Source organism: Propithecus coquereli, unplaced genomic scaffold (assembly GCF_000956105.1).
Source record: "Propithecus coquereli isolate 6110/MARCELLA unplaced genomic scaffold, Pcoq_1.0 Scaffold235, whole genome shotgun sequence".
Lineage (NCBI taxonomy): Eukaryota > Metazoa > Chordata > Mammalia > Primates > Indriidae > Propithecus > Propithecus coquereli.
The window spans coordinates 5,804,758-5,818,872 of NW_012147897.1; the positions used below are offsets into that span (position 1 = coordinate 5,804,758).

A 14,115-nucleotide genomic window follows, 5' to 3' on the forward strand; every position below is an offset into this window, starting at 1 on the left:
GGGCCTCAAATAAATCCCTTCCCTTTCTTGTCTTTGACCGATATAGCACGAGATAGCACTACCATTCACAGTCAATGCTCACATTCCCCCTTCTCTACTTGCAACTCCGTAACCTTCAGATCGGGTACTGGCAACTGCGATGTCCACAGTGTCAATTCTTGTAGCGTGGATTACTTCTCCTCGAATTGCCGTCTGGGGGGCTGGAGGCCGCTAATAATTTACCCCATGACTCTGAGGAACTTGATCCTAATCTTCGACGGCGCTTCAGGGACAAAACTGTCCTCCCAACATTCTCTACCCCCGTATAGTAAAGGTCGCCGCAAAGTCTGGGCTCCAGCTACCGACGCCATTTTGACCGCTACGTGTGACGTCACACGTAGCAGAGAGCGCAGCCGATTCGCTGAGAGACAGCAGGCGGAGGAGAGGCGCGCGAAGCCAGAGAGGGGAGGGTATGTAGGCGAAGCCAAGTAAACTACAATCCCAGACTTCTTTGCGTGTGCGACAACCAACCCGGCGAGAAAGAGGTTGGAGTTTGGCTTCGGACCACAACTCCCAGCAGGTCCTGCGATGTCCGTCTTTTCCTTTCATAACGCAGAGGAAAAGAGGGACAGAATGAATGGAGGCCTTTTGGTGTCAGTTCTCCGAAAGGCGGGAAAGGCGAACTACACCTCCCGACTGGCATCGCGCGGCTGCGCCTGCGCTCTAATACTTGTCGCCATCTTGCCCCTTCTGAGGCACCGCAAACAAACCCAATTCCTGCTGTCCCCTAGTCTTGGCGGAGGAGCCTTTTAGATGAGCCCCGAAAGGCCGGGCAGGTGGGTGTCTCTCAGGCAGGGTCCTGGGAAGAGCTGGCAGGCCAGCCAGGCTAGAGGCGCGCCGGGCCAAGCATTCGGAGCCAGGCTTTAGGCGCCCAGCCCCATCCTCCGTTGTTTCCTAACGGGATCATAGGGCTGCCGGAGGTGGACTGAGGGGGGCTCTGGCAGGCCTGGTGGTGGGACCCCGGGCGACCATCTCTGGGAGGCTTCCACTGAGTCCAGGTCTTATGGCTGGCTGTCCGCGCGCCTACTCTCTCTCTGTTGTCCTCTCTGTTGAGAAGGGAGCGAAGCGCGGATGCCGGCTGGGGCCCCTGACACCGGCTACTGGCCCTGAGGGGCTTGGGTCGTGGGCTTGACATTGGGACCGGTGCTGAGAGGCCCGGGTGAGGAGCCTGGGTGGGTTGCTGTTGTTGTGGTGCTGCGAGAGAGTGCGTGTTTGGAGAGGGGGCGGGGCGGGCTTGCCTCCTTGACACTTGAGTGGGGACGGATTATACGAGATTGTGGTTGCCGCTCCGGCAACTACTGCTCGGGTTTCCGATGCGATGCGGCCCCGCGGTGGGGTCCGCTGGCGGAGATGCGTCGGGATGCCGTGACGTGGTGCTTGATCCGGCGGTCTCCGGCCGCCTCCAAGATCCCGTCGGGAGGCGGGGACTGGCTTTGGGAGGGAGCGGATTCCTTTGGCTCTGCCCCTTCTTCCTCCTCCCCACCCCTTTTCTTTATGTCATCCTGCCGGCTGGGGCGCGCAGTCCAGTTCTCCTTGCTCTGGGTTGGTTCTGAGCTGAGAGGACTATGGGAAGTAGGGGGAGGGGGTGCTCAACTCGGGGCGTAGAGTTGGAGTTAACTTGTAGCAGTTATTTCGGTTCGATGTCCGACTCCTAGGCTAGACAGTGAGCTCATTCATTTATTCATTCATTTCACTCACTCCCGTCAGTCCTTCGTTTATCCATTTAACAGATATTTACAGCAGGTCTACTGTGTGCTAAGCAGGTATTGTGCAGGCCCCCAGCGCGTTGTCTTTTTGTCCTTTAGATTAGGGAATTCCCAATACAGAGTTAGTTTCTGGCAGCTAAACGTTTGGTTAATGGTTGTTTAAATGACTACAGGGTCTAAATTCATATTTCATTGTTAAGACTTGAGGGGAGAGTTCTTTAGTAAGTTCCATTGACCCAAGTAATGTGCTAGGAGCTTTACATATTTTATCTCATGTAACTCATAAGTGAGGAGGCCAACATGTCAAGTAACTTGCCCAAGGTTACTCAGGTGGTAGCACCTTAAATTTTTAAATTATATGCCAGCCACTGTGAAAGAACTTTACATAAACTGTTCATTAATACTCAAACAAATTGGGTGTTGTTAACTCTGTTTTATAGATGTGTAAAACTTAGGCCCAGAGAGGCCAATTTACCCCGGGTCACATAACCAGTAAGTTGAAAAACTGGGACTAGAACCTAGAGGTGTCTGACTCTAAAGCCTGTGTTCTTTTCACTGTCGTAGACTTGAATAGTGAGCTCTTAAATGATTGTTTAATTCTTGATTTGTCAGAATTTGGAAAGTGTGGTAGTGAAAAAGGATTGTAAAGTATTTTATTGGTTTTACTTCTTAGCCTGTGGATGGATCTCCAGGTGAGTGGCCTTTTGAATGTACTTGGGTAATTTGATTTTTTGTTTTTTTGTTTTGGTAGGGAGGACAAGCTCTTTGGGGCTACCAAACAGAAGCAGCAATGCCTGTTGTGTGGCCAACCCTTTTGGATCTCAGCAGGGATGAATGCAAAAGGATTCTTCGAAAATTGGGTATGATTTTAATTTTTAATGTTTTTAACCTTTCCATGATACTTTTCCCTTTCTGTTTGGGTCATTGCTATTTTGCATGGGTGTCATATCTCATGCTACATCAGAAATTCTTTGGAGGTATAGTTTCCATCTTACTCATTTTTTCCCAGTGCATAGTACAGTGCTTTGTACATAGCAGGTGCATGAATCATAATAATAATAGTAATAGTTAAGAGTTACTGAGGGCTACCTGGCTATTCTGAGTCCTTTATATTGAGCATCTCATATAATCCTCATTCAAACCTAAAAGGTAGGTTTTCGTGTTTTGTTTTGTTTTTTTTGCCCCCATTTTACAGATGAAGCTTAGAAGCCAAGGTAAGGCTGATAGTAAGTAATTGAGTCAGTATTGGAACCCAGGGAATATGATTTCAGTCTCACTTTAATGTACTCTTAACCTTCATGAGTTTATGTGTGAATTACATACTATTTCTGAATTCTAAGTTAATGTAAGCTATGCTCACTTTCTCAAATTATGTTTTCCTATCAGTAATAAAACATACTTTATGCTTATAATATTTAGTGCTTCTTTTCCCTTACAGCAGCTTTTCTCAAAGCATTTAGGAAAAGAATTAAGCTCTAATGCTAAGGTATCCATTGCATGTAATGAACTCACTTCTCTTGGTGCCTCTAGAATGGTATTAGTTATGTACTATCCTTGGGAAAATTGAGAAAAAGAGTTATTATTCAAATTATTTTTTGTGTTCTGTGTTTCAAATGAGGATCCTTGGCTAAGAAATGCTGCCTTAGACTGTAAGGACCTTGTCTAATTTACTACTGTAGCTTCTGGCTAGTACAATAAATGAAATAAATGAAAAAATAATTTGAAAAAGAACATTAAATGCTTTGGCAGTTGATATGAATTGCTTAGATAGCTATGATTTTAAAGGGGAATGTTTGGATCTTAAATTCAGGCAGACCTGGGGTTTTGGTACTATTACTAATGACCCATAGACTGAGGACAAGTTATTTAATCTTCCTAAATCTGTTGACATTTTTGTACAAGAAGAATAGTAACATCTAACTTAGTTTGTTATGTGTATTAACGGTATATATAAAGGGCCCATCATGGTACCTGACTTCCGAGTATATGGTGTTGTAAGCAGCTGCTTTTAGACATTTGTTTATTTATTTGCAGCTGAATCTTTTCTTCAAAGGAAATTTTTGTTGAGAATTCCTGTGTGTAAGTCGGATAGAATCATAGCTGCTCTGGCCCTACCTACCCTTTTTATTTCCCCCAGGCCACTATGAGGATTTCAAATACCTTCTTAGCATTGTATTTTAGCAAATACGAGAGTTGTTTTTGGGAGGGGGGTGTTAATCATTCCTTTATCTTTTTTTTTAACCTTATATCCAGACTATCTGAAGTTAGTTTTCTACACACTTACATGTAATTAATATAGCAATATATCCAGATAGCTGCCGATTATAAATTTGGACTTGTATTTATTTCATAGCTGAAATAATTGCAGAAGAACAGATCACAGATGGTAGATTGGATTTGAAGTTTCTAGGTTTTTGGGGCCTTGAATCAAGAGATTGTGTTTAAATATAAAAATGGTAATCTTTAAGTCTAAATTTATCCCTAATTTTAGTCAGAGCTGTGTGGCTAGTGGCTGCTGGAGAGCTGCTTCTATACAAAAGAAAATGGCCATCCTACATGGTAATGTCATCTTCATTGATCCTTGCCTTTGGGAAGTGAGCCTAGATAGTGATTTGCCAAAGACTTCCTCCCCATCAGTTGGCTTATTATCATAACAATGAAACCTTTGAATTGCCTTCTATCTCTAGCTCTAGGTCCAAAGTTTAGAGAAGGTACTGTATTTAAAAATTAGCTTAGAAGATTTTAAGGATTAGCTTTGTCCTTTTAAAAATAGCCTTAAATCATTTTAATATAAGGCGCCAAACACTTAAATTTTGCTTAACTATAAAGAAATTGGGATAGAGAATTTCTTTATGAAATACTGAAGATATCAGTGATAGTTAAATGCTTCCCTCTGTCCTGCCTCTCCTCTGCCCTATTTTTTTTTTTTTTTTTTTGAGACAGAGTCTCACTCTTTTTGCCCGGGCTAGAGTGCCGTGGCGTCAGCCTAGCTCACAGCAACCTCAAACTCCTGGGCTCAAGCAATCCTTCTGCCTCAGCCTCCCGAGTAGCTGGGACTATAGGCATGCACCACCATGCCCGGAATTTCTTTCTATTTTTTTAGTAGAGACGGGGTCTCACTCTTGCTCAGGCTGGTCTTGAACTCCTGACCTTGAGGGATCCACCCGCCTCTGCCTCCCAGAGTGTTAGGATTACAGGTGTGAGCCACTGGGCCTGGCCCTCCTCTGCCCTATTTTTATGATCATTCCTGAGCTGTAACTAACATGGGGGGACTTTATGGACTATCGTATAAATTGAATGGCTGATTTGTTTAAAAGGAATGGGTTGTGGGCTTTATAAAAATGGTTTGTCAAATCTTTTGTTTTCTAGGTTGTTCCCTTGTGTTTATTATTTCATTCTACTTAGGTGTTATTAACACTACAATAGAACAGCACCAAAAATAATACCAGAAATTCAACTAAGTGTGAGATGTATCAGGATCTAAGGATATCCATCAAAATGAACATAAAAAAATGCAAAGGAGGTTGGAAAGCTAGTAGGGATTCTTTACAACAAGTGAATTTCTGGTGAAAGGAAGTGCTGTGGTTGCCGTGGCTGTAATAACTCTGTTCCGAGTCACAGTTTTGTGTATATGAGGTTGCCATCTCTTAATGTTGTATATAACTTCTTAGACTTGAAATGTCAGAAATATTTGTCATATTTCTTTAGTTAATTTTATTTTCTTTAAAATAGTGTCTTGATCATCCTAAATTCATAGGTCAAAAGTAAACTTCTGTTTCTTTTTCCTCAGACTACTTCCTCTTTGGCCTTTCCATTTCTTTTTATGGCCTTGCCATTCTTCTAAACATTTTGCAAGCTGAAAAGCCTCTTTTTCTTCTGTCATTACTTCCACAATCGATAATTACTGAGTCCTGTCAAAATACCTTTTAGACTGGAATTAGAAGCTTTTCTTAGTCTGGACACAAACTATTTCCATTTTTATCTTTCTCTATTCCTTTACATATGTGAACTAAAATCTTTATAATAGTTATTTATATGTATATATATTTTAGGTGCCTTGTTGGGTTTTAATCACCTTGAGGATAGGGACTTTTTTTTTCTTACAAATATTCTCCATGATACCTTGTAGTAGTCGTAATGTTTAGTTAGAAGCTTGGTTTGAATTAGTGACTATGCACATACAGACGTATTTTTACTTCCCTTAGTGTAAAACTCTCAAACATAGTCACTGTTATTAGAAGTTACTAGAACAACACGAAACATATTTGTTCTTTTATTCTTTCTATTCCTTTTGTGCATTTGCATTTTTCCTTCCTGCCTACCTGGAGCACAGTTCTCTTTCTGATTAAAGCTTATTCATCCAGACTAGATGATGTGTTTCTCCTCTGTGTCTTTATTACTGTATGTAAACTGTATCATAATTGTCTGATGTCTTGTTTCACTGTAGCTCTCTATTCTGGAGTTAACTCCTTGAGGGCAGGACTTAGCACATAATTTGGTGTTTATAATAGGACTCAATACTGATTTGTTAAATAAAATATTCCATAAATGGGGGCATAAACATTTAGAGTATAGTGAATTCTTAGTTGGTTATCTCTAGTGCCTTTCTGAACTCTATTCTGGGTCTGATGAAAGCTTAAATATGTTTCCTGGAAGTAAGTATTTCCTTTGCTACTCAGAGCTACTAGTAGAGCTTTTTGTCTTTCAAGAGAAATTGGGTGAAACGTCTACATAGTATCCAGCACAACACAGATTGAACGTGCAGGATGTTTATACTTAGGGTAATTCAGTTCCACTAGACATTTCTATTTAATGTACCAGCCCACTCTTCTATATAAAGCTTCCTTAGACACTCAGAACTGTGAATAATAGGAACTGAATGAGACTACTCTTTTATTATTGGTGTAGTATCTAGTCTGAGGGCATTCATATATTCATTATTTAGCTCATATTTATTGAATGTTTCTTATGTGTCAGGCATTGGCAGATGGCAAATTAGCAAATAGGAATTTGAGTATGAAGATAACTCTAGTCTGGATATTTATTTCCTACCATTCTGTTTTGCTCAGATGTCTGTTTCATAGTTAATTGTTTAAAACAACGGCTATTTTATTATTTTTTACCATTCTGTGGGTTGCTGGCCTTGTCTCAGGTTTCTTAGGTATTCAGTTAGTAGCTTAGCTGGGGACTAGCTGAGCCTTTCTCTTCCTGTGGCCTTTCATTCTGACCTTCTTCACAATCTGGTGATCTCAAAGTTCCAAGAGAGCAAGGCCCAGTGTGTAAGTGCTTAGCAAACTTCTGATTGGCCAAAGCAAATTACATGTGGAGCTTAGAGTTAGCGTGGGAGGAGATACACAAAGATAGTACACAGGAGCTACTTGGGAGGCATGCATGGTCCATTGGGGGCCATTGAGGACTTTTGGTTATATATTTTAATCCATCCTAGGGACTGACAGTTTTATTTCATAATGGTCGTTTTTGTGGAAAGAATAAAATGAAGCTGTCTGGTATTAGGTTCAGTATATTATGTCCTGGTTGCTGTAAGAAGATTTCATTTTTCCTAATTAGTCATTTCAATGATAGTTTTTATAGGTGCAGAGGATCTTATTTCTGAAAGGTACCTACAAAGTCCTTTCTAAATAAGGGAACAGGTTCAGAAATGAGAAAGGACTTGCCCAGGGTCACACAACTAGTACATGGCAGTGTTAGAGCCAGAATCTTTTGTTCTAGTATTTTTTCCGTTGCACAGTACTCAGTACTCTCATCTACCCAGAAGGGAGGTGAAATATAGTTTGAATTCTTTATAGTGCCTTTCAATAATGCTAAATACTTCTCTTACCAGCCTTATTACATCACTTGGAGCCTATTCCCAATTGTTGGTAGCATTTGAGTTATATATTCTTCAGTGATAATGTGTGAAACAAAATATCTGTTAGATTTTTCTACCTAGACATTTACATACGTGACTTCTGTAAGGCAGTGAAAAACAAAATGACATAAACTTATAAAAGCCACAGTTTCATCTGCTATTAGATAAAAATTTTGAAAGAAATTTAAAACAATATTTGCATTTGATTTGATTTTTAGTTTTTTCCCCCCTAAAGTTTCACTATACATAGCCATAGTATTAAAATATTAAAGGCCTACCTTGATAAAATAATTTTCTTCTTTTAGAATTGGAGGCATATGCTGGAGTTATCAGTGCACTTCGGGCACAGGGGGATCTCACCAAGGAAAAGAAAGATCTTCTTGGAGAACTCTCAAAAGTTCTTAGGTAAATTATCATAAAAGTTTGTGAGACATGACTCTAGAAATTTTGTTTTGACTGGTTTATTACTTTTCATTCTCAAATTAAGTAGCTTTCAAATTAAGTTGAAGAATAGAGGTGTTCGATTTTTTGGTGCTTAGAGATCCCATCCCAGTTGTGTGCTCTGTTACAGAAAATTGTGTAACTTACCATATATTGTGTAATCCAATCAGAAAGGGTTTAAGGCAGGTTATTTTAGTTTGGGCCACCTGGGAAAGGGAGGTGTTTTTAACATAAGTGAAGGACAGAAGAGCTGGCAACAACTGGATATGCAGATCTAGAGTAGCATTTGTTGGAGAGAAGAAGGGGCTATAAGGAAGATACCTTAATTTATATAAATGGGTGGTGATTATATAGTCATAGCCTTAAGCATAGCCTATTCCTTCAGCTTCCCACTAGAGTGGCACTTGAATCCAATGGAAAAGTTCTAGTGAAAGGGGTTCCTTGACACTTTTTGCCTTGATCTATTCTAGCATCTTGAGGTTTCTCAGAAAATGGTGTATTTTAACTAAAGTTTCTAAAACCATTCTGTCCTATTTTTTTAAGTGAAAATAGGAAGAGGCTCTTTCTATTATTTAATTAACATTAATATGGGGATGTTATTAAGCGAAATTCTCAGTCTTACTGTTTTCATAGTTAACAATTTATATTTTTTGTTTGTTTGTTGTTTATGTTTCCTTATAAATTCTGCTTTCTAGCCCCTTACATGTTTTTGGTCCATGGTATAGATTTAGTTTAAGCAGTGAAGAACACAACTGGACGAGTGGTACTCATTTTATTGAATATTTATGAATGGAATGTATGTAGCCTTTTTTTAGTTGTTTAGTATTAGTAACTTTACATGTATTTAATCAGGATCAATATAGCACATTTTTACCATTGGTAACGTAATGTAATATAGAAGACACACAGCTGAAGTGTTAAGTAATAAAGAAGTATTGGCCTGGTGTTAAGTTTCATAACACAGCCATAGGAAACATTTTGCCACTCTCATTTCTTTATAATATTCACTCAACCTAAAATTATAGACTCTTAAGCTTAAGGAAAGACCTTAGAAGACTTTGTTCTCAGTGACAAAATCCTCTTCTGAGCAGTCATGATTAGGAGGTTATTCAGTGTCTGTTTGCATATTCAGATAACAGGAAGTTCTGCTAATCTTGTCTATGGTCTGATTTCTGAGATTTGGAAGTAATGCTTTGCTATCAGGGTGAATTTGTCTACCTATGGTTTCTAATTTGCAACTAATTCTTTCTACAGTTACACAGAATTAGTATGAATCCTTTTGTAAGACGTTATAGCATATGAAGATATATGTTAGGCTCCTGTCTATATCTTCTCACAAAGCAATCTTGCTCCCTTCCCCCCAAGCAAAATGTTGACTTAAACAATAGAAGTATAGAAAAGAGCTGCCTGCTTGGCAGAGTTCTATAATGGCTATTTTTTTTCATAGCATCTCAACAGAACGCCACCGTGCTGAAGTTCGGAGAGCAGTAAACGATGAACGGTTAACAACAATTGCACATAAGTAAGCCATTAGTCATACCACCCCTGATTTTTTATAACGTAGTATAACGTAGTTTTGAACAGTCTTCCTATTGTGTAGCAGCTTCCTGAGTCTTTTATCTTAATAACATCTCTATACTCAGGGATCCTGACCATACAAGTAAAAGAGGTATTAACTGTTTATTCAGTTCGTTATGTTTTTTTGTATTTGGTTAGCTTTAAGTACTCAGGTCAAATCCCATTGCAGTGTAATCTCTGTTTAACTAAAGACCACCACAATTTAGCAGATGATGCACTTACTTGAAGCGCAGTTCAATAACAAAATAGTGTGCTTCCTAAAAATGACAGCCCCTTAGAGGTTCTTTGTAATGATACTTGATATGTATATTGCTTTATAAGTAGGCACTATAACTTTTTTGATATCTGACTCATTATTTCATGTATTTTGAGATTCACAAAAAAGTGTAAGATATATGTTCTGCTTTTAAGAAATATGAATATACTATATCTTAATTTACTTTAAAAAGTCAACAAAATAAAATGATAAAGAATTCTTACCAAAATCTGATCTTATTTTCATATCATTATAAGGCTTTGACAGAAGGGGTGGAGGATGGTGGAGGACTGAGGGGCAGGGATCAAGCCTTAATTGAGTGTATGTGAAGATAGTCCTGCCTAAAGAACAGAAAGGAGCAGAAATTATCCTTTAAATTTTAATATAAGATATAAACATATCATAAACTGTTATAGTATAATTCCTTTGTTTTTTATTTTTGTGTTTTAATGTGACATAAAGCTAAAGGAAAAATTCAGTGCATTTCCATAATGTGATAACTTAAACATGTTTTTAAACCGATTGGCAGTATTTAAATTGACCCCAAAGATCCATTAGCTTCATGTAGTGCTTCACTGTCCCTCATTTTACTTAACATAAAATGGGGTGCTATCTTTTTAACAGCATAGTTTAAAGGTTTAGCTTATCCTGGAGTTTTTAGATTCTTCAGTGGTAGGTACACACTGTAGAAATTTGGAAATTTTCCATTAGAAACAGTTCATATTTAGTTGTCAGGCTAACAGAAGCATTCAAATATTAATATGTTCCTTCTTTAATTTGCTCTAAACTTTTGAATTCAGTTGCTCTAGCAATAATGATAAATGAGCCTAGATTCTAATTTGAGAACTAATAGTAGGAAATTTATGCACTAGATAATTAAGTAGTAAACAATACCTTGCATTCAGAGGCACTTAGAAACAAATTAGTACCTTAGAAGCACTGGAACAGTGTTGTGGGACAACTAGTTGTAAGTTGATGCGTCAGTTTCATACTTAAAGGATAACATTTATTTAGTCTCCTTTTCCTTTTTTCCCCTTTAAAGAATGAATTTATCCTTATATTTGGGTGAAAGACCAAGTTACAGGTATGCAAATAGGTTATTATTATTTCAGGCTTTTTCTTGTATTTATTTCCAAATTGAAGCTCTCAGTTATTCAGGGGCACATTATTACATTTATGAATTAACCATGCCCCTTGCTTTTCCTTCTCTTCCCTTCCTCACCCTCCTAATACTGCCCACCCTTTAGCCATTTTGCTGCTTGGGTATACCTCTAGTCAGAGGGTGGGAAGGGAGAGGAGGCGAAAATTTTAATTAGTCATTTTTCTACATGTTAGTTGTCCTGGAAAAGGTTTGGTTGGAGAATTTACAAGTGTTTGCCAAAAATATTTTTGGATCATACATGAATTTCTTTAATCCATTTGACCTCTCCCTTTCCCTCCTCTCTTCATTAGCATGGATAATTGAGAGTTGGCTTTTATCTGCCTGTGTTTCCTCTTGTTTTCTCTCCTTTTTGTTTTTTTTAATATATGAATTTCATTTTTTGAAAAGAGTTTACTTCTGTGTATAATTTTAAACTTTTTAGGTTTTTCTCTACTTTTGTTTTAATATTTTATATTATCATTTTAGTTTCATCAGATGTTGTATTTACTTGTAGAGCTCAAGGGTCAGAGAGTGGTGAGGAAGGAGTAGATCCCTCATTCTCTCCATCTCCTCTCTTCCACTCAGAAGTAACAGCAGAGCATAGTTCCAAAGATTATCTATGGGAGGCCCTCATACTCTGAGCCTGAAAAAACAACTAGAGGAATGCATCTGAACTGACTGCATTCCCTTTCTCCTCTCCCTTCCCTCCCCCAACTCAAAATTGCAGTTTAGGCCAGAAGGAATGTGGTCCAAAGGTGATGAGAAGATTGAGCACAAAGGAGGGAGAAACAAAAGGAGTAGGGTATCTGGGATCAAAGAAAAGCCTTGTTTGTGGCTTGAAGCATAACACGTGTTTACTTTTTGGCACCAGGCTTCTTTCTAAGTTTGATACTCTAATTCAGTTTTGAATTATGTCAGAATATTACAGTATTAAAGCCTTGGATGTCAAGGAGCCTCAGATTTTTTAATTGGGCCACTCTTGCCCACATTGTCTCTAGAGTTAGAAGAAAGTGGCTATCTGGAATTTCTGGTCTCTTAACCCTTTCCCCATCAGTCAAACATTTACGGGGTATGATGTGAGTTTCTGTATGAGTGTAAGGATTTTTTACTGGTGCCTTATACAACCAAAGGATGTGAGGGCCAAGGTAGTTTCATCGGTATCATCTTAGATTTTTCAGGAAAGAGGTTGGAGCAGTGTTTTCTTGCCATATTTAGTATAAATAGAGAGGCATTCTTACTCTGAGACTAAGATATCCCAGTGAAGCCCTGCAGGAAGATGTTTAGTCTGTAAAATTTAGTTTAGATTACTTATGCAACTAATGAATATTTATACCTTCATTACTAAGCAAATAGGATTTTTGACCTAATTCTAACATGATATTTGATTTTTCACTCACTTAAAAAAAGTTTGAGCATGTTTGCATGAGTGGAAATTTGGAAGATTTATAGATCTTTCTAAAAGTTGCAGTTGTGTCTTTTGCACTGCAAGTTTTGTCTTTTCAGTAGCGTATATTCATGTGCTTCAAATGATCAATCTTCCATAATTTCTGCTGCCATTTAAACAATGCATCAGGTAAGTGTAGACATCATTTTATTTGTGTGGTAAGCTTTCATCAAGCAAGTTTATTAGTTATATTCTAATAAAATGATAGCAAAATAAGAGTAAGCCAAGAAAATGCTGAATAACTTTTAGAATTTTTTTCTGTAACAATTAGCTATAGCCCTTTCTTGTGTCTCGTTTGTACCATTCTTTGTTTTGAAACTAGCATCGACTTGGAGATTATGTAATAACAAATTTGTGAGGGTTATTGGGGTTTTAAGAACTCCTGTTTTCCTTGTCTTAGGTAGCACTGTGTTGAACCATGTGGGAATTTACAGATTTTCCACAGTAACTCACTTGGATTCATCAGCTCCTAGAAATTCCTTTCTGAACTGAACTTAAATCCTTCTTAAATTGCAATTTATTCCATTTGGTGAAAGTTGGTAGTGATTCGACAGCAGTGCCCAAATGGTGTAAATCAAAGGCAAAAGTTAGACATAAAACCCACTTGAAAAATTTTATGCTCTCTAATTTATGATGTGGCAAATAATTTCAATAGCATAATATATGCTTGTTGAAGGAGACATTTATTAGTTGTGTGACCTTAGGCAAGTTATTTAACCTCTCTGTGATTCAGTTTCCCCATCTATATAATGAAGTAATAATCCAGCTTCATAAGATTACTGAGAGTTAATACATGTAAAATGTTGAAAACAATGTTTGACATATAGTAAGTGCTTAATGTTATCTATCATCATCATCATAATCATTATTCCACTGTCCACTAATAAGGGCATTTGTATACTCCATCTAAATCTGAAGAATCAGTGGACGTACAGAGTAATTAAATTGAGTTGTAGAATTTATGGTTTTGAAAAAAGTGCAGAAATATTTCTGATTTAGTGAAGAGGTTGTTTCTGGGTGAATTTTGAGCTTTGACACTAATCATTAGGGTCTTTCATGGAGCCACGTCAAGAGAAATGACACAGCTACCTTTAGATATTTCAACCTCTGGTTGGAGTTCAAGGATAAAATTTGCTCAAGAAATTTAGGGTAGAGAAACTGAGAGTGCTGTCTGCTTAGAGATAGTCCAATTGCCTCAAATCCTTCTCAGAGTGAAGAATGGTATAAATAAATAAAAATAAAGTAGTCGCAGGTTTCTTCAATGTCCTCAGATCTAGTCTATTTTTAACAGGAATGATAATAGCATAATACATTGCCAGTGACACATGCTATTATATATACAACCCTCTTCTATCCTTTACTACCTAATCCCCCCCTCGTTTACTGCCTCAGTTTCCCTTGTTTGAAAGCCTTAGAACCTCTGGCCATGCAGGCAGTTAGGTAATTTTACAAAGGTTCAGTGAATTCCATCCTTAATTATTAAGGAAAATCCGATTTTTAAAATTATTAGTGCTTTTTACTTTCTTGGTTTAATTACAAAATTAAGTTATAAAAGTTAGTAGAAATACTAGTTTTCATTAGTGATAGCAAATTTAAATTAATAAAACCAAAGTCCATATTTATTAAGAAGGCATGGGAAAA

General features: G+C 38.0%; 1 protein-coding gene across 1 annotated transcript in view; it reads left to right on the forward strand.

Moving 5' to 3' along the window:
* The first annotated feature begins 2,502 nt into the window (after positions 1-2,502).
* LOC105811398 (chromosome unknown open reading frame, human C11orf30) overlaps positions 2,503-14,115 on the forward strand; it is a 77,517-nt gene continuing 65,904 nt past the window's right edge. The window contains exons 1-3 of the mRNA XM_012645578.1: positions 2,503-2,605; positions 7,920-8,019; positions 9,503-9,577. Coding sequence (XP_012501032.1) covers positions 2,536-2,605; positions 7,920-8,019; positions 9,503-9,577 — 245 coding nt within the window. The 5' untranslated portion in view covers positions 2,503-2,535. The remainder of the gene's footprint in view (positions 2,606-7,919; positions 8,020-9,502; positions 9,578-14,115) is intronic.